Source organism: Montipora capricornis, chromosome 2 (genome assembly GCF_036669925.1).
Source record: "Montipora capricornis isolate CH-2021 chromosome 2, ASM3666992v2, whole genome shotgun sequence".
NCBI lineage: Eukaryota > Metazoa > Cnidaria > Anthozoa > Scleractinia > Acroporidae > Montipora > Montipora capricornis.
The window spans coordinates 19653741-19674396 of NC_090884.1; the positions used below are offsets into that span (position 1 = coordinate 19653741).

General features: G+C 40.0%; 2 protein-coding genes across 6 annotated transcripts in view; one reads left to right on the top strand and one right to left on the bottom strand.

Moving 5' to 3' along the window:
- LOC138039027 (heat shock cognate 71 kDa protein-like) overlaps window positions 1-12449 on the bottom strand; it is a 17871-nt gene extending 5422 nt beyond the window's left edge. Inside the window, exons 1-4 of the mRNA XM_068885177.1 lie at window positions 12164-12449; window positions 11943-12016; window positions 7788-7862; window positions 2501-2630 (exon numbers count right to left, since the gene is read on the bottom strand). Of these exons, the coding sequence (XP_068741278.1) occupies window positions 2501-2630; window positions 7788-7862; window positions 11943-12016; window positions 12164-12365 (481 nt within the window). The 5' untranslated portion in view covers window positions 12366-12449. The remainder of the gene's footprint in view (window positions 1-2500; window positions 2631-7787; window positions 7863-11942; window positions 12017-12163) is intronic.
- Window positions 12450-14789: 2340 nt separating this feature from the next.
- The window catches only part of LOC138039028 (5'-nucleotidase domain-containing protein 2-like), a 41874-nt gene continuing 36007 nt past the window's right edge, over window positions 14790-20656 (top strand). For 2 of the 5 annotated variants that reach the window (XM_068885180.1, XM_068885182.1), the window contains exons 1-2: window positions 14837-14975; window positions 20314-20373. Coding sequence is in view for 2 of the 5 variants with exons in the window: in XM_068885178.1 (XP_068741279.1) it covers window positions 14801-14975 (175 nt within the window). In the remaining 3 variants the exon portion in view is untranslated. Of the gene's footprint in view, window positions 14976-20313; window positions 20374-20656 lie in introns of all 5 variants that reach the window. The other 3 variants (XM_068885178.1, XM_068885183.1, XM_068885181.1) reach the window with 3 other exon arrangements.

Consider the following 20656-nt stretch of genomic DNA (forward strand, 5'->3'; position numbering starts at 1 on the left):
GAAATGAGCGAAGTCAAAACAAAGATCACAATCGCCGAAGTCTTGTTTATGCAAAGTCAAAATTTACTCTCCAAGACGCGTACGACGTTATTTATCACCAGGTAATTCCATCATTTTGGAAATAGCAGCTACTTTATTATTCAACTGCGTCACAATTCTTCACTGATTTTGGGGCTCATTTTGTTGAAACTCAAGCACGCTTCCAACAGGCCTGTGAACCCTTCCTGCTTACAGAGCAATACTAAAAAACTTCTCCCATATCACATTTCAACCTTAAGCTCGAAAATTCAATACACAACATGATATTATAATTCACAAAGGCAGAAAATACCACAGAATCCTTTTCCAGCGAAAAATTTATTGAAACAAACAACATATTTGCTCTTAGAGGCGAAAACCTCTTCCTATTTCATTGCGTGCGTGAAGACAAGAAACTCAATCGTGTCAAATTACCACTTTGATTTCGTCTCGACGGGCGATAGATTGTTGTCGAAGTCCAGTACTCGTCGCTTTTGAGATTCCTGCCTAGTTTATCCAACTGACTTTCCATTATTGAGCTCCATAAGGGTATATTTTGTTTAAGGATCCACTAAAACGCCCTTCGCGTTACATGACATTCGACGCCATTGCAGGCTAAGTTAATGATTCTACTGTGTCCACCAGAGAAATCTACGCAGTTCCACTACCCTCTCGATCCTAAGAAAAAACGCTCAGAAGGCTCTATGCAAAAAGACACCACTTACCAGGGGAGTGACAGGCAAGACTTTTACCGACACGGAAAAAAACAACGAAATCAACGCAGACCTCGACTGGTTTGCCATAGGCAACCCAGTAATAAGCTCATTGAGTCAGTCTGGGTTTAGATCACTTCATTCAACGGTGACTGCTCTCCTCGCTATGACTAATCATTGGTGTTTGAACAGAGGTAGAGGCATGGTCAGCGGTGTCATATTCCTTGATTTAAGGAGGGCCTTTGACACTGTTGACCCGTGATCTCTTTTTAAAAAAGTTGAAGCATTATGGAGTTGAAGGTCCGATCATAGCTTGGTTTAAATCTTATTTTAATAATGGTAGGCAACAGTTTGGTATAAAAATGGTGTGTCATCGGGCAAAAGTCTCGTATCTTGTGGGGTTCCACAAGGGTCTAAACTGGCTCGATTGCTATAAATTGCAATAAATTTGCCTCACCTTCAAGACGAAATAAACAATGATGTCGGTAAAATATAAATTTTGCTTGGCTCTAATAAGCTTTCATTGAATATACTGAAGACTGAGTTTATGGTGATTGGTTCACAGCAGAGAATTGCAACATTAGAAGGTGACATATCATTATCTATTAACAGTGTTGCTTTACACAGAGTTGAGACTGCTAAATGTCTTGGTTTAAGTATTGATGAATTCCTGACTTGGAACAGACACATTCACAGCCACAGTGACTTGTTCCTGTAATATACAGGTTATTAAAAGGGTTAAGCCATTTCTTTCTTTAGGAAATCTTGTAACATTACACAGATCAATAGTTGAACCTCGTTTTAGTTATTGCTGTATAGTCTGGGATGGGATGGGCGATACTTTATCTTCAAACTTTCAAAAACTTCAAAATCGGGCGGCACGAATCCTCACTAGTGCTTTGTACTCAAAACCCTCTGCTGAAATAGAAATTCGTAGTGAACTTGGTTTGATATCACTGAGATGAGACACCCAACACAAAGCCATAATGATGTTCATTAGATCGTTGTAAGGCCACGGTTAAGTAATTAAAAATCTGCACGGGCAAAGCTTAACTTGATGATCTTTAGGGCTTTGTTCTTAATTTTATATTACTTTGCCCAGAGGCCAAAACCCGAGGAGGCAACCTAGAAGCCCCAGTGTAAAAAGGGAAAATATGTAAATTGGTAGAAATTGTATAAGGGAAAGCAATCTCGACTTGCTCAACTGAGCAAGCAAGGTGGTATCGGTATTGTTCACAAAGTTCACGAGGTATTCTGGGTAGAATACACAAAAAGTCACAACGAACATCGATATTGAAGTGTTATCGTTTGATTGAAGGTGAGTAATTTTCGAGTATTTACAGCGATTATAATATCTGATAGGAAATCATATTTTTCATGCACAAATCAGAAACAGAGGCGACAGAATCAGCCCACAAATTGCTAGCTGCAACCTCAGAAAGCAAAAGCATAGCTTCAGTATCAACATTTTCAACCAATCCTTGATCATATTTACAACAGTTATTATTCCTAATTATACTCCAAATCATGTGATTAACTGTACAAACCGAAAACAAAATGGCATGGCTATACAGATAAAACCGAAAAACCACACTGACAATGTCCATAATAGCATATTACCTTATTAGACCCAGTGCCCACTCCACTTCCACGTACTTAAAGAACGTGATATCGCATAACCACAAATTTTTAACAGCTAAGGAAGCTATTGGATTCATGGGGAAAAGAACAGAACTCACAGTGCTTTATGTATAACTACTGCTACTCACCAGCATCTTTGGTTGCCTGCCTCTGGGAATCGTTGAAATATGCTGGCACAGTGACAACAGCGTCACTCACTTTCTCTCCCAGATAAGCTTCTGCAGTTTCCTTCATTTTCGTTAGAACCATGGAGGAAATCTGAAATGTTACAAAAGAGAGTGTCATTAGTTAAAAATCATAGGATCCAATTTCTTAAAGAAAATCAACATGATTGGTGATTTTGGATCCCTACAGCACCGCCTGGAAGTATTGACCCCTTTACCACACCACCCTGTTGCGACTTTCCCTCGGTATTCCTGCGGTAGGCCGCTTTTCTGCCGAGGGAAATTTACGGCTAGGCTCCAAAATTGCCACAGAAAAGCCAACCGAGGTAAACCCTCGGTAATTAAAATTCCGCGGTAGAGTTGCAAATGGTTTCCGTTGACTTTTGTGTTTCGATAAGCCAGATTAAGGCGGTAGGCGCAGTTGAATATTTTTATAGAAACTGCGCGGTATAAATTTCAATTTATTATTATTATTATTATAATGTTGAAACCCAACCGAAGAACAGGAACTGAACAAGTTTCGGTTGAAAATTGCGAACATAGATCGAGGATCATAGCCGATTGTCATGGACCTTGGTTGCCTTACTTTCCTTTAACATGCGAATAGAATATCCATGGCCAGAATCTTCCGACCACATTTGAAACCTTCTTTGTGACATATATTGATTGCAGTGATTATTTCAAAGACTTCTTGTGGACTGTTCGCGCTTTGTCATCACCTTTTAAAGTTTTATTCATTTCAGTTTATGGGAGAGTATGTCTGCTTTTTTTTTGCAGCTCAGCGCTCTGAACATACATTTATTATCTCAATATCCTGCAACCGGAGAGTATGGTGGCCCACAACTGGGTTTTGACAATATACATACAAAACTGTAAGCTTATATGTCCAGGGTCTGGGTGACCCGCTCTTGCAAAACCCGTGTTGAAAGGTATAAAACATCTCAAGCTAGATAGTGTCGCTAATCACTGTCCAAAACATTACTATTGCAGATTCACTTGACTGAAATATCGGGTTGCTGGTCACGGAGAATTTACAAAATACATTCAACATATCCTCGAAAACCTTGCGTGACCAACCATTCGTGGTTACATACATACGTTTATATCACGTCCCCAAGGGGCTTTTCAGTGAAATACAAATACAACAATGAAATACAATAAAATAATTCTATATGAATAAAATTTAAAATGCGCTAAGAAAAACAAAATGCCATACTAATGCGGTATTGGATAAATTCAGCTAGCTATCCATTAAGAGTCTTTTCCTTATCAAGGTTTTAAACTGAGCTAACGATTGACTTAAACCATACGATAGTAAAATGATCTTTGGCCAGTTGCGGTTTTAAATAACGGTATATTTAACAGCTGTGAGTTTCTAGTTTTGCGTGTTGATATTGATGAACGTTTAATGAACTGATCAGATAGATACCCCGGAACAAGGCCATTCATGCATTTAAATGCCATAATTGAATCGCGATAATACATGTGTTGTTTCACGGGGAGCCAGTTGAGTTGTTTGAGAATGGGAGTAACATGATCGTATTTCTTTGACCCACTAACAATTCTACAGGCAAAATTCTGAACAGCTTGGAGTTTAGCAATGTTAGATTGTGAAGTATTGCTCCAGACTGAAGAGCAATAAAAAAGTTTAGTAAAAACTAACGCATTGATAATAATAATTAAAGTGCATTTGTCAAAACAATGTTTAACACGATTTATCTGGCCTAGTCGCGACATACAAGAAGCGACAGTTGCAGTGACATGATCGTCAAAAGTTAAACTTGTGTCCAATATAACACCAAGGTCTCTGGCAGCCTCCACTGGAGCAAGCTGTTTTCCAAGGAACGAAAGCTTGAAGTTGCGGGTTTTGGCGGCCCCATGCTTACTGCCACAAACTAGGAGCTTTGCCTTGTCAGGGTTCAACAGTAACTGGTCATCGAAACACCAGTTACGTACTCTTGTAAGATCTTGATTTATTTCTGCGACTATACGTGATTGATCTTGAAGCCGGAAAGACAGCAAGAGCTTAGTGTCGTCCACGTAGCACTGGACAGAACAATGTTGTGGAACTGATGGCAAATCATTCATATAAATGTTAAAGAGGAGTGGCCCTAAAATACTCCCCTGAGGCACTCCACTGGCCACGTGTAGGCGTTCCGATGATGCTGTCCCAATCGTGACAACCTGATAGCGAGCGGTTAGATAACTACGAAACCACTGCAAAGCTAAAGGCGAGGCACCGATGTCCTGATGCTTGACAAGAAGCAAGTTGTGATCTATACTGTCAAAGGCCTTGCTCATGTCAAGCAGAATTACCGCCGTCAAGTGCTTTTTATCAATCGCACTCAATATCATGTCGGTGGTCTGAATCACAGAGGTTTCGGTGGAGTGTTTCTCTTTGTGACCACTTTGTTTGGTAGATAAGCGGCCTTTAGAAGTTAGGTATTCCATAAGCTGATTGTGAGCCACTCTCTCGCACACTTTTGATAGAATAGGTAGAAGTGATATAGGTCTGTTATTATTGGCTATTTCGTGATCGCCTTCCTTGGGTATTGGTTTCACCTCGGCAATTTTCCACACATTTGGGAAGCAAGCAGTAAAAAGTGAGGTGTTGATTATTGAAGTAAGAGGGTACGAAATGGCTTGAAGGCAGTCCCTAATTATCCGTACAGGTATCTTATCGATCCCAGGGGCTTTGTTTGGGGCCATGTTCTTAATAATAGCTTCCACCTGATGGCATTTAACAGGGGTAAAAGAAAATTGTTCGGATGTCTGGTAAATTCTTGCTTGAAAGGAATTTCGGCCTAATGTGTGGTTGCATTCAGCTGTGGCTGCCATCTCTTTTATCTTTTTAATCGTGTTTTCGCCGACACTTGAGAAGAATTGATTAAATTCATTAGCCACGCCTTTATGATCTTTACTGTAGCTTCTCTGAGCAGTTGACTTCTTTGGTATGCACGAACGGATTGATTTCCATATGCAGTTTGTATTGTTTTTGTTATTTTGAATTTGCTGATTTACATATTCTCTTTCTGCAAGCCGAATTTCTCTTTTTACCTCGCGGCAGCAGATCTTGTATTGCAGCCAGGCATAGGAGTTTTTGCTTTTCTTAGCAATTTTCTTCCAATTATCTCTTATTCTCATAAGCTCACGGATTTCCTCGGTGACATAAGGGTTTGGACGCCCACGTATTTTCATCATTTTGATCGGTGCATGTTTATCTAGGATATCGCTGAATAAAAAGTTAAAAGCATATAGTTTGTCTTCTGCATCATCAAAAATATCCAGCAAGGACCACGGGACTTCAGACATATCTTTATAAAACCGATCAGCTGCATAACCCTTAAAACTTCTCCCAGTCATATATGTTAATTTACGGCGTTCCTTCTTTATGCGAAGAACAACATAGGGAAGATCATGGTCGCTTATTGAGCTTGGCATAACATTAGTTTCAATAACTTGCTGAGGGTTTGAGGTTATGATCACATCAATCAATGAATCGGTAGTTTTAGTTACGCGAGTAGGTCTCGAGACTAATTGGGATAAATTGAAGCTGTTACAGAAATTTGTCAAAGCGATGGCTCCTCTGCAATCCGGCTTAAGCATATCGCAGTTTCCGTCCCCGAGTATATGTATCAGCTTATTTCGCAAGGAAGCAGTAATCAAACTTGCAGTTAAATAAGTGTCAAAACAAGTTAGCGGAGTGTCAGGTGGCCTCAGTACATTGCACAGATTACAATTGACTTAAGGTTTCTAACCTGAAGTTTTATCCATAGTTGATGTAAGCCACTGTCTGAGATGTTTGAAATGTCATCAAGAACCTTCACCTTGTAGGTTTGCCGGGCATAAATGCCCACTCCGCCGCCTGGCTTGGTGTTTCGATCAATCCGATAGAGGTCGTAACCTGGGATTTCTTTTGCGTGGTTCAAAGTAAGACTTACGTAAATATTATTCTTGCGGTTTACTACTGCAGTATTACTTTCCAAGTTGTTTAACAGTAACAAATTACAAAAAGAAAAACATTCCAAGGAAACCAAACCCTGAACTAGTAGAAAATTATTTCATCTCAACTGAAAAGATTGTTTTCGTGCTCTGGTTAACATTTGATCATTGGCGTGGCTTATGCAAATTCATCACGAGTGACAGCCGACTGCCAACAGAGTTACTCATGAAAGTGCAACGTCAGCAAAGATGGTTCGAACATCAGACTATGTCAAGTGAAGAATTATGTCGCTCTTTAGGCGAAATTTCAAAATTTCCCAAGTTTGTTTCGCTTGCTGTTTTTGCGTCTTTATAATTCGTATGCAAACGATGAGCGTTCAGATAATTTAGATACTTCATTTCTCCACTAATCACAGTCTATTCCTAGATTTGTTTTCCATGCACAGTCAACATGCTGCAATTGCTATGATTACACATAACAATTAATTGCTGATGAAAGAGATGAAAAAAGAAACCATTCTTAAATTATTCGTCGGTACGTCAAGTCTCAAAATAGTACCGACAGAGGCTCCGATGCCTCGCAAGAATGTATCAATTAAGATCGAAATTTGACAAGTTTCACAATAATATGTGGAACTGAATACCATACTTGCCTCTCACCAAAATGGCAATGATACATGTAAAATGAAGACAATCACACAAGTTTGAATTTCAAGTCTCCAAATAAAATAAGGTCAGCCTTGGACGAAAAAAGACACAATCCAACCTTTTTCGAAACAAAACAGATTTCTCACGCACACATAGAGTATTACAGCTTGGATAACAACGAGTGTTTCGTTGGTTGGATAACACAGCTGTTGCTTACACTGTAGTTAAATAACAGTATGTTTGTATCTTTACAGTACAGAAAAAGATAATAAAATTTGAGTCCTTACGGAAATTGCGCACTTTCTCATTTTGATTACGATTTCTTGCTTTAAGAATCGATTCTTCACACCATGAGATCTAAAACTTGACAGTCTTCCGCTTATTTCACACATGCAGCAGATCATTGTTCTTTCCCGCGGCAAGCCTCATCTTTTCTCTCGCAGCAAATTTCCCGCGGCAACTTGCACCTCGGTTTTACCGAGGGAAAAAACAGTTGCATACCTCAGTGGCGCGCAACCACTACTCGCGGCAAAGACGAGGTATTGCCTCGTCCCGAGGGGTCAATACTTTCAGGCGGTACTGTACATTGTATACCCACTCCCTGCATGCAGCTATCAAAGAATGGACGTAAAAAGCAATCAAAAGAACATGTGCGATTTACCTCTTCAGCGAAGAAAGCTTTAGTTTCTCCTTTATGCTCCACCTTAATCTTCGGTCTTCCTGCTTCGTTTACTACCTTAAAGTTGCAAGTGAAAGTATTAAGCTCAACAATTATAGCGGGTAAGCTTAAAGTGCATATGACTCGAAATTTCACCACCAGTTTTTACTTGCTATCCTTAAAATTCAGGCGTTGCTTGATAGGATTTCGTTATTAGAATCTTCCTACAAATGCGCGAAGCGAGTTTTCTCGCAGCACGAACTTCGGTATTTTGGCCAAAAAATTGCAAGATTTCCCGCGTGGACAAAAAGGTCTTCATGACCTCTTCAGTTGTGTTAGATTGCAGCGGGAAATACAAACAACAAGGCAAATTGGAGGGTCTGCAGAAGATATTGTGTTGGTAGCGGCCCTGGGCTAGTCAGCTGCAGGTATATCAATGCATCTTCTTCCTACAAAGGAGAATTGAAGAAAGAAATGGACGAAATTTGTCAAAAAATGCCGGCCCGGTTTCAAACCTACCCGGCAAACCTACGAAGACTTCGATCCAGTGCTGTGTTTTGCACGAAGGATTGCTCTAGCTGATGTCTGAACATTTCAGAAACTAACTTTCTTAACCATAGACCAAGCAAAAAAAAAAAAAAAAGGAAGATCAACCAGCGATTGCCACAGATCGAAAGTGAAGGAAGGTGCAGTGTGAATTGATATATGCTCAGTTGCACAGGTGAGCCGATGCTCTTGATCGACCACTTCATTCTATGCCGTATTGTTTCAAGTCAGATGGTTCCACTTCTACAATGACGATGAAAGACGACTTCCTCAATGTTTTTTGGAACTCAGATATCAACTGAAATGCACTTACCGCGTTCAGGGAATATAAATCAACTGACAAACCAAGTCCCAAGCCTGACTACAGATTGTTTTTGCTGTCACGCCATAAAAAAATAATAATTTGAAACCATACAATGGAAAATGCCAAGAATGTGAAGTGTGTAGAAGCCGAATGCATAAACAACCTCACCAAGTCTGCTCACTTTTCACTTTCAAGACAGTACACATGAGTTTTAAACACCTACATGTAATTTACTTGAAACGTTCAAAACAGATTTCATTGTTTGGTGTCACGCAAGTGACAATAAGGAAATTCAAAATGCTGTATTTTCAAACCCAAAAACATTAAGGAACTGGTAATTTTGAACCGCGAACCGGTGGCTCAGTTGGTTGAGCATCGGATTCTCGTGAGTCCGATTCTGGCCGGACCAACACTCAGGGTCTTAAAATAACTGAGGAGAAAGTGCTGCCTTTGTAATCACATCTGCACATGGTTAGACTTCCCAGTCTTCTCGGATAAGGACTGTAAACCGGAGGTCCCATCTCATAGCCCTTGTTGGAAACCAAATTGCGTGGGACGTTAAAGAACCCACTCACTATTTGATAAGAGTAGGGGACGTAGTCCCCGGTGTTGAGGTCTGAGCTATCTGGACAGGGGCATCTTTCACTTCCTAAAATAATTGTAAACTGCGTAACAAGCAGTCTGGCTAAAGTCCCCCAAAAAGCATTGTAAATTAGTCTCGAAAAGCCCCGAGGGGAAAGACTAATATATTCACTTCACTTCACTTCACAACTTGCAAAAAGATTTATTTCTAGGTCATCTTCAACCTTGTATAGATGAAAATCTCAAAGACCTAACAGTTTTCATTTTATAATAATTATGCAAAAAACATCTAGTCATCCAACGTTCAAATTCTATAAAACGCCTTCCAAAGAAAATTCACCTCACGTCCCTTCACGTCTAATGAAATGTACGCAAATGGATGAATAATGGAGAATCCTTAACCCCACAGAGGAGGAGAGCTGTAATCTGGATATCAAGAACTGAAAATACAAGTGAAGGGATAATGCAATTTGACAGGCTCAAGAGTGCTATGAACACACCGCAAGATTTTGCTCGACATGGACTTCATGCCAAATTGTTCTTCTTCGTTAAATAACTTAAAGGAGCAATGTCACTGGTGACGCATGCGCGACAGCCTGCCAAAAGTTCTGAAAAAGTCCAACTTTTTTAAAGGAGTATTTGGGGGGTGAATATCTTAAGAAATCAAAGCCATCCCTGGTCACTTTAGTGAACCAAATATCCTGTGGCGTTCAGATACAAATTCACTATTTTTTTGTTGTTGTTCTTTGCTCCTTTTTTCTTTGATTTTGTTGTTTTGAAGGGGGTTTGATCGTGTGTTACCAATACCATGTGGAGTGGTGACGGCCATCGAGCTGGAAGTGGACAAATAGTGATTCAGTCTCCTCAAGAAAGCATTCAAGGAGAGCATCCAAAATACCAATACAGCATGTACATGTGCAATGAAGAGAAACTTTTCAACACGTGAATTCATGAGAAATTTGACGTGTTGTGTAATTGAAGTGCAAGCTGTTTCACTACTACCAAGGATTGAAGTCCATCTTCGTATTTCAATTCTAGTGCTCAAGTCGCTTAAATGTTAGAGACCACCACATCATTGTTTGTTGATAACACATTTACTATCTTTGCTCTAAAATGTCTACTTGAATATTTTGAAGAAAAAGCTGCATTTAGATGAGAGGAAATGGATGCACTGGTTGTGTTTATTTGCTGTACGAATTATAAAACCACAAGCGGTGAGTTAAACATGGGTGAATTTTTCGTTGCTTATTGTCTTTCAACTTCAAAGTCAGCTCCAATGGAAATAAATGCACTCTCTTTCAGCTTTTAAATGGCATGTTAATCTTGATAATATGTCTGGTTTATAGCAGAGAAAAAAAATATTTATGTGTGAGTGCTTGAACCGCTGACAGTGTTCCCGGGCACACTTCACTGAATTCAGGTGTCACGCAGAAAACAAACATGGCATCATATTTGAGCTCGATTTTATTTCTTGGACTCCAAATCGCGATAATAAATAAATTTGCATTTTAGTGCCTCTCTAAAGCCGTATTTAGTCTAGCAAAAAAAGCAAAAAAAAATAATTTCTTAAAATCTGTGTGTGAAAAATACTGTGCACACCATCGCATGACACTGCCCCTTTAACTACAACTGCCTGTAGAGAAGATCAGGGAATACTCTATATTGCTGTTTGCGCTTTGGCCGCTTTAAGGACGTTCGCGCGAAAATTTTTCAACATTGATTTTTTTCTGAAACTTTTACCACTGTAAGATGATGAGTTAGTTATGTCAGAAATGTAAAAAAAAATGGGGGGTCACCGACTTCGTTTTGGAGAGAACATGCCCGGAAAAACAACCAAAATGTGACAAAATCGGGCTTCGTTAGCGAATAAGGCCAGTGTCTGTAAACTCAAATATATTGCAATTAAATCTTTGAAGTGAAATCTTCTCTGCCAAATATTGTTTAAGTGGACTTATTAAGTGAATTAATTAACTTATTAAGTGAATTATTAAGTCAACTGGTGAGCTTCCTGAAAGATCAAGTTCACATTTAGCGACCACAGTTTCACGCGCCTTGCCGCCGCAAGATGGCAGGATTTGATGTCCCATGAGCAGAAATCTTGAAATTTTTTTAACTTCCCACATTGATTTTTTGTTCATTTTTGGACAACGTGGATATAATTGTAAATAAAATCCGTTTCTGGAAAGAAAAATTGGGGTCACCGAACGTCCAAGACCGTTAAATCCAGGCAAAGCTATAGCAATGGCCTTTTGCCCTACCATTTCTCATTTTATTACTTAGCGCGCGCGCTCGTGTATGACGTGGTGTGTGCATTTGTGTGCGCAGTAAGGATGCGCAGAAACAATTGGTGCGAACGTCCTTAAATCGTAAATGTAGGAATAAAATACTCTCACAACCGCACTGAATCTTCGCTCAAGTTGCAAGTTTACGCAAACGATGACGTCAAAATCCTCAACTTGATCCCAGGCCCTTCTCTCATATTTTCCTCAAAAATATGCGAGGTTTCTTCGCATTTTGGATATGTTCTCGGAACAGAAATTAAATTGTTTTTGTACAGAAATGTTCCTTAGACCATTACATTTTAGATTTTAAAATAAAAAACGGTGGTGAAATTTCGAGCCATGTGCACTTTAAGTCTATATCTTGTACTAGCCAGTACTTCCATGGAGAATAATGGGAAAATTCGATAACCTTCCGAGGCCAGCCTTGAAAAAAAGTTCACTTACCTTGAAAGGCCAATGTTTCATATCACTCTGAACGGATTCCTCGTCAAATCTTCGTCCGATAAGACGCTTTGCATCTAAAAACGAAAGCACTTCCGTCAGCACAATTGCAGGATGACGTCCAGCCGGTATTATACATGTACTGTAATTTCTCTTGTGGCATCGCCTTACGACCAAGACCTTTCTAGCAATGACGCCAAATAAGTTAAGCAATAATCACTTACCGAATACACTGTTTGTTGGATTAAGCGCAACTTGATTTTTAGCTGAATCACCGATCAGCCTTTCCGTGTCCGTGAAAGCGACATAACTGGGAGTTGTTCTGTTTCCCTGATCATTTGCAATGATTTCGACTTTATTGTGCTGGAAAACACCAACACATGAATAGGTTGTACCAAGATCGATTCCTACGGCTGGGGCAGGCATTTTGAGATGGTAAAAGGCAAAGGAAAGTTACTTCAACACGTCTCGCTGGTGGACAGCAATCTAAGGCCTGTGCTTCTGAGAAATCACTCAAGAAGACACGTGCTTTCCTATTGTAACAAATTGCCTCGTTCTGGAACTCTCTTCTAGATTCTGTCGTCATTGGATATTTTGAGAGTGGGTCCCGTGACGAACTCAGACCTTTATGAACTTGTCCCGGTATGAAATGAGGGACACCCGACGAGAAAATAGTTCAAAACCACCTACACATAGCATTGTTAAACGTATTTTACTATTTAAACGGTAGATATAGGCATATCTTATCCCCTTAAAATTTTTCATATGTTCGGATTTCCTGGCTGAAAGTCTAGTGATCCGAAAATTATAGGGATCAAAACTGAGGCCCTTCCGGTGGGGGGAGGGGGAGTCCTTGTTCCCTTTAAATATTTGCTTGTGTTCCCTTTTTCCCCGAATTACTTTCAAACTTGTTCCCAAAAATAGTTTTCCGATTATTTTTGTTCCCTTGTTCCCTAAAATATTTTGACATTGTTCCCGTGTTCCCCAAAACCCCTGGGAGGGGCTCAAAACTTACCTTTTCGAAAATTTCAGCCAAAAAAAAGGCTCACAAAATGGCGTTCTGAGTAGTGTCGAGAGAATATGTCGAACACTTGAAGAACTCTACAGACATTCCAACTCCTTTTGAAGGAAACAGGACGCCAATTAGACGTTCACGTGGGATGCACGCATCAAAGCAGGCAACAGGCAGCGGCTGTAACTAAAAATTATAGAGTCTGTGACAACATTCCTTGGAACAGTACACAAATATATAGATCAGAAACTTTTGCTACCATATTTGCACACCAGTGTGAATATAGTAGCAAATGTGGCATTTACCATGTTTGCTACAGGTTTGTTCTAGAGTAAATATATGTTTGCATTATATTTGCGCTGTGCAAATTTGGTGTACATCCATTTTTTCGTGCAGTGCTCCTGTTTTTGCCCATTTGGCAAAACAACATTGTGGGAGGGCAAGGTATTGCAAAGTATTTCAACAATTCTAACCGAGGCTGTAGGATGTTTCGTGTAGGTTACACACTACCGAAATCGCTAAACTGTTTGCACCCCGAAAAAAATGATCGATCGCATTTGAATTTCGACTTGCTCACGTAACCATTTGGAGCGCTCCGATTTGTGACGTGTCATTCTTGATGTGAGCGAAGCTGTGGGAAAATATAAAAGAAACAAACTGCGGCTTGAAAGGAATGTGTACGAAGAACTTTCCACTTTTGGAAACGAAGGTTTTCAGAAAGACTGAATTTTGTTTCTTACTACGCTGTTATAAATTTACCACATTTAATTATCGGATACAATGATCAAAAACTAACTTGGACGCAATTCTTAACTGATTGATACCAGGGGCCCGTTTCTCGAACAACTCTGGCAACACATGCAGGGTTCGAGGAACGGGCCCCTGGTCACAGTCAGTTTAGAATTGTGTCCAAGTTAGTTTTTGATGATTTTATCCCATAATTAAACGTGGCAAATTATAACAGCGTGGTAAGAAACAAAATTCAGTCTTTCTGGAAAACTATAATGAGGTAGAAACCTGTTGAGAGCCATGATTTTAAGTGATTTTAATAAAAATAAGCGCTCCTCACATTCCATCCTTCACGACATTCCTTGCTCTTTTTTCAGGATCATTTGCGGTCCTGGGGCCCGTTTCTCGAAAGTCCCGAAACCTTACCGGCCGTTTTCGGGTGTCACAATTCCCTTTGTATCTCAAGAACGGAGAGGATTTAAGTCGTCAAACTTCACAGCCATTTTTCTTTTTGTTAGCTTGAAATCATGTTAAAAGATCGGCTTTCCAGAGCAAGGGGTTGACAGTTTCACAAATGGCTTTTCGAGCCCGAAAAGTTTTCGGGACTTCTGAGGAACGGGTCCCTGGTATCATTTGCGGTACAGTAAGCGCTCCTCACATTCCATCCTTCACGACATTCCTTGCTCTTTTTTCAGGATCATTTGCGGTCCTGGGGCCCGTTTCTCGAAAGTCCCGAAACCTTACCGGCCGTTTTCGGGTGTCACAATTCCCTTTGTATCTCAAGAACGGAGAGGATTTAAGTCGTCAAACTTCACAGCCATTTTTCTTTTTGTTAGCTTGAAATCATGTTAAAAGATCGGCTTTCCAGAGCAAGGGGTTGACAGTTTCACAAATGGCTTTTCGAGCCCGAAAAGTTTTCGGGACTTCTGAGGAACGGGTCCCTGGTATCATTTGCGGTACAGTTTGGGGATCGTTTGCGGTTCTGGGATCATTTGCGGACCCGTAGGTCTCTTCCCTGCCGCCTTTGTCGTGGCAGAGAAGAGAGACTCTGGGAACGAGGCTGCCCCATCCCATAATTTGCAGACTCGTACCTTGTCCCCTTCGGCTTGAAAATCAGGCAATGGCGCCAATGGCGGGCTGTTGTGTTCACCGTCGAGTAATCTTGGGTTTTGTTCGTCATCGCAGCAAATTTCGTGTTAATTTCTTCAGTTTGAGCTCCTGGCTTAACAATGGAGATGTTGAATCCATCGAGGAACTGGAACATGTCTACACTGAGCGAAAGCGTTCAATATATGGTAGGAACACGATTATACTCTCTCTACATATAAAGCTTATAATATATTTATAAGTTTGTTATGCTGAAAACTACTTCTTTGGTGAACACAGGGGATGAATAGAGGTTATTGGCTTTAAGGTATCAACACGTGGTTTTCACGTTACGTCACCATGTTGGTGGACGAAAACAAAAGATCTCTCATTACTGGGTTGCCTTATAAGGCAAACCCAGTCGAGGTCTTCGTTTAGTTTGTTTGTTTTCTTTTTACTGGGTTGCCTTATAAGGCAAACCCAGTCGAGGTCTTCGTTTAGTTTGTTTGTTTTCTTTTTTTTCTTTTTTTTTTTTTTTTTTTTTCCGTGTCGGTAAAAGTCTTGCCTGTCACTCCCCTGGTAAGTGGTGTCTTTGTGTATAGAGCCTTCTGGGCGTATTTTCTTAGGATCGAGAGGGTAGTGGAACTGCGTAGATTTCTCTGGTGGGCACAGTAGAATCATTAACTTAGCCTGCAATGGCGTCGAAAGTCATGCAACGCGAATGGCGTTTTAGTGGATCCTTAAACAAAATATACCCTTATGGAGCTCAATAATGGAAAGTCAGTTGGATAAACTAGGCATGAATCTCAAAAGCGACGAGTACTGGACCTCGACAACAATCTATCGCCCGTCGAGACGAAATCAAAGTGAGCAGTATTTACCTGAAGTACATGGTAATTTGACACAATTGAGTTTCTTGTCTTCACGCACGCAATGAAATAGGAAGAGGTTTTCGCCTCTAAGAGCAAATATGTTGTTTGTTTCAATAAAATTTTCGCTGGAAAAGGATTCTGTGGTATTTTCTGCCTTTGTGAATTATAATATCATGTTGTGTATTGAATTTTCGAGCTTAAGGTTGAAATGTGATATGGGAGAAGTTTTTTAGTATTGCTCTGTAAGCAGGAAGGGTTCACAGGCCTGTTGGAAGCGTGCTTGAGTTTCAACAAAATGAGCCCCAAAATCAGTGAAAACTTGTGACGCAGATGAATAATAAAGTAGCTGCTATTTCCAAAATGATGGAATTACCTGGTGATAAATAACGTCGTACGTGTCTTGGAGAGTAAATTTTGACTTTGCATAAATAAGAGTTGGGCGATTGTGATCTTTGTTTTGACTTCGCTCATTTCATTGTCAAACTTTATAACACTTGACAGAAAAAGAAACTTACAAAAACCCGGTATCTTGCCATCATTTGACACAGATGCTTCACTGTTTGGCGAGTAAACATACAGCGATAACTTAATCACGGCGCCCGCTGAATTCCGGCCAAGTCACTTTCGATTTTGCAATTTACTTGAACGTAGCAAAAATCTCCCAAAATGTTTGTCGCTGATCGTAACTTTTTATATTCTATATTCACGGTTCAAAATTAATGTTGTTTTGATGTCGTAAATATTTTATTCTCGATCGACCGTCCGGTTTCTGAAAACTGTGTATCGATAGTTATTTGCTTTTTCATCAATATTTGTTTTGCATAAAGCAAGCTAAAAAGATCTGTACCTTGCTGAGTTCGCATTTGTTAGAGTTAATAGTATTTTCGGTCCGATGCTTCTTTTTTAGGAGGGGTACGTTATTTTGGTCTCCCATCCAAACACTAACCCCGCCCGGCAGGGCTTAACTTCAGTGAACTTTAGTATTAGAAAGCCTTCAGATGCTCAGAGGGCACACTTGTGGTAAAAAGAAGTTGTGAGGGAACTTGAAAATTATCAACATGTCAGCCCAGAAGCCAATGTTTCTCGCTTCTCTTTTATTTGTTATTCTTCAGAGACTGGAATGCTGTATTTCAATACCACACAATTCAGTGCCTTCTGATTTTCTGTAGCACGTACCACAGGCAACCCAGTGTATGCTTCACAGAAGCATCTCGTTACATGTGTAGCTCCTTTTGTTCGTCCACCAGCAATTGTACATTGCAGCAATGTTATCTGTGTCTCCAGAGATTGCTTGCAAACCACCTATCCGTCAGAAAGTAAAACTATTCGGCAAGATTTCCGCACAGGTCCCTACTCATTATGCATACGGTCCTTTGTTTCAAGAAAACAATAGCGATAACAATATAGACGTCCTTTGGGACTGTAGCGCTATGTTTGTTCTTCTTACAGGTTTTTTTCTAGGTCTATAGACTTCAAAAAAATCGGTAGAATTTCTGACTGAAATACGGAAGATCGAACGTTTACAACTTAATTTTTGCACTTTTCCAGCAATTTTAGCCATTTGTCAATTTTAAAATAAGCGAAAGAACTGGAGTTTTAAGAAATCTTTGTACAAATTAATACGGTTCAGATTCTCATATACAAAACAAACGGACCAAATAAAAGTTTGCAGAAATTGAATGCCTACCTTCTTTTTGCTCTTAAAATTGTCCTTCGTTTCTTTGTCAATTCACCAAAGCACTGCAAAGTGAAGGTTTGTTTTCTTTCCTGTATAATGTATGGCTCTTTTCACTGAGTCACGAGCGGTGCATAGAGAGGGCTCTTTATCGCACATTGTACAAATCAGCGATATGCTCAATGATGTTTCCGAATGGATCACTTTTGTTTTGCTGACGCTACTTGTAACCACTCCTGTAGGTAGCTTTCAAACAGATCCACGGATGTTCCTGTACGAGGCATACTGTACTTCGTTTTACTCCCCACTATGTATTTTCAATGCTCTGCATGTGGGCCGAGGAAGTTTAGCCCTCGTCTTGTAGGCAATCGCAAGCTTTCCACATGTCACTCATCACGCGTGTTCCAGGCAATATTTGAGCGCAGATAATTGGCAAGAGTGTCTCTTTATCCCTGAGCCTACCGGAACAAGGAAGCAGGCCTTGGTTTCGCGGAAAATGCCACCAAAGACCCACTGTCCTTCGATGTAGCGACCTTTGTGATACTTTATCTTGCCAAACTTGGACTCATCAATCTCAACAGTTGTACCAGGACCGCCTATTGGCCTCGCATGTTGTTTCATTATTCTATCTGCACAAACCTCCCGGCAATAGTTATACCAATCTATCACCGTTTCTGTCGAGGTGGTTTCTTCATCTAACGCGGTTTCGTGCGCTGCTTGTGTTGTGGTGAATTTATGCGCCCAAGCGTAAGTTAGGGCTAATATTTTTTCAAGGGAAAGCTTACTACCAGAAAACCATGTCTTCTGGTGGATTGAAGCTTGTCCATTGCAGTTTTTTCTAGAGCATCGCCAAACAAATCCATCTCCTGATGCAGTTCGTCTTTGCCATTTGAGTGCGTTTCCGCACTCAGGTTTAGGGCAGGCATTTCATTGACGACGAGAGTAGATTTTGCTCTTTGCACCACTCTATGCACCGCTCGTGTTCGGCTAGAAGTCGAGATAGTTTCCATAAGTTTAAAGTTGTTTCTTGAGGGGCGGCCATATTAGTTTTAAAATTCACAGTTTGATGAAAGAGAGGGGTTAACGTCGACTCAAAAATTTTATACTGCAATAAATCGTGCATAGAAAATTTCCCATATAGGATGCCCCAATCACAAGGAGGTATACTCTTCCGTGCAGTGTTCTTTTAAGTGTGTAGCACGGGGGATGAAAAAAAACAAGCAATTCAGACATTCACAGATATACTCGATTAACCTGCAAAAGAATATTACTGGGTTCAACCTTAAGCCTAAAGGGTTACGGTTAGCATTATTAGGGGGTGACGTTGTTTCAAGAGAAGCAAAATCAGTGCATTTGTCGGTGGTTGGCATGGCATGCGTATATAATTACTTATCATTGTTATGTAAATTGTTGTCCAGAATTCCAAAGAAATATCATTATCAAGGTGTGAATTAGCAACTTGACACTTTAGCTCAGTGGTCTAGAAGAAGGACAGGTAATTCAGAGGTTTATAGTGGTATGGAGTTCAAGGCAGACTGCAGGACTCTGACTTAGAAAAAAGGACAGAAAAAGCCAAGCGGGATCTGGAATAGAAAGACAGGACAAAGGAATCGAAAGAGGAAAGCTGGGAGAACACAGTGTGAGCAAAAAGGGCAAGGAAAAGTGAGAGGGAGAAAAAAAGAGAGGGAGGGAGGGAGAGAGAGAATGAGATCCACTTTTGATCATTCCGTAAGTACAAATTAGCCATGTGTATATTCGATTCCCTTGGGTATACGCATTGTTCTACAAAACAATAGCGCAAATGCATAATTAATTTATTCTGCATACATAATGAAGTAGGGACCTGTACGGAAATAATTCCAACTATTCCCCGACCTGCAACAAGCTAATTATAAACTGCTGAATACCCAACCACTTATTTGCACAAGAATAACATCTACATGTATTTCCAGTGTATTCTGACTTGTTCTTCAATTGCAAGGAACGCCTCCAAATGCTAACAAAGGTGGCAGGGTATTTTTTCCCTACAACTCTAGCTTAACTGTAGAATACCTTGCCATTGCAGGGTAGCTGAGGAGTGGCCGTGCTTGGCTCAGTTTGATGAGGAGTTAGGACAATGTGCGAGCCAGCGAGTCATGCGAGTCATGCAAGCCAACATGGCGAGCCATGCAAGTCAACATGCGAGTCACACAGTTATTGAAAGCTAACCATTTTAAAATGGGTGCTTAGACTTAATTGTTTATCAGCGCTATTTGAAATGGCTGCTTAGACTTAAATGCGAAATTCGCATGGCTTGCATGGCTCGCTGGCTCGCAGATTGTCCAGCCCCTTTGATGAGCATCAGACTTCATTTTAAGAGGGGCTTCCCGTGCATTCACCAAAAACTTCTCTCCAGAGGAGTCATGCTCTATAAATACAAATGTACATGTAGTAGATTGAAATACTAAAGAATATGGGGCACCAAAATTTAATGTAAAAATGTTTTTTACACTATATTTTTCTATATTTTGTTTTTTTTTGAAGAACAGACTCAAAGACCTTTGTGACCTATAAATCACAAAATATACAGTATTGCAATTTACACATCTCATGAAAGGAAAGAAGAGTTAAAGAGTGTGATTTGTAAATCGTAAACTTGGTCATCTTGTGATTATTATTACTAGAACCACACAGTTCATTTTCAATTTGTAATTTGTACATTTATGATTTATAAATTGCACAGAACTTTGCAATTTGTAACCACAAACTCATTAAATTTATGCCTGCGGGCTTGTGGTCCACAATTTAGCGGGAAAACCATTTGTGTTGGGTGATCATGGCAGATAGAGAAGACTTTGCTAGATTGCTCTCCTCAACCATCTCCAGAGCAATATCTGAAGCATTAATTGCGGCAAGGATACAAAAAGTCATTTCAATTTTTTCATCAATCCAATTTCAATTTATGGGGATTACCAGTCTGAATTGTGCACTTCATTTTATTGCCATGTTTTCAATTTGCAGAGCACGAGACCGTAGAATGTTTATAATAGTGCATCTATCCCACCAACCGCTCCTTCTCAGGTTTGTACCAAACTTTCATCTTCACCTGTGTCCTTACAAGTTTATTAATTAGCAGAAATTCCATCAGTGCCAAAATGCAAACAAGTGCATATACAGTACCATTAGATCATTTAGCTTGCAAATGCATCTGTAGTTGGATGTCAAAATAAATATCTACATGTAGGGTGGACTCAGAGGTTTGCGTGGGTTTTGAAGTGTATATGTCTCTTTACCTCACCATTTGTATCAATTATCGCAACTATGGGGTTCTTGTTATTAAATAAAATTATTGCAAGGTGACCAA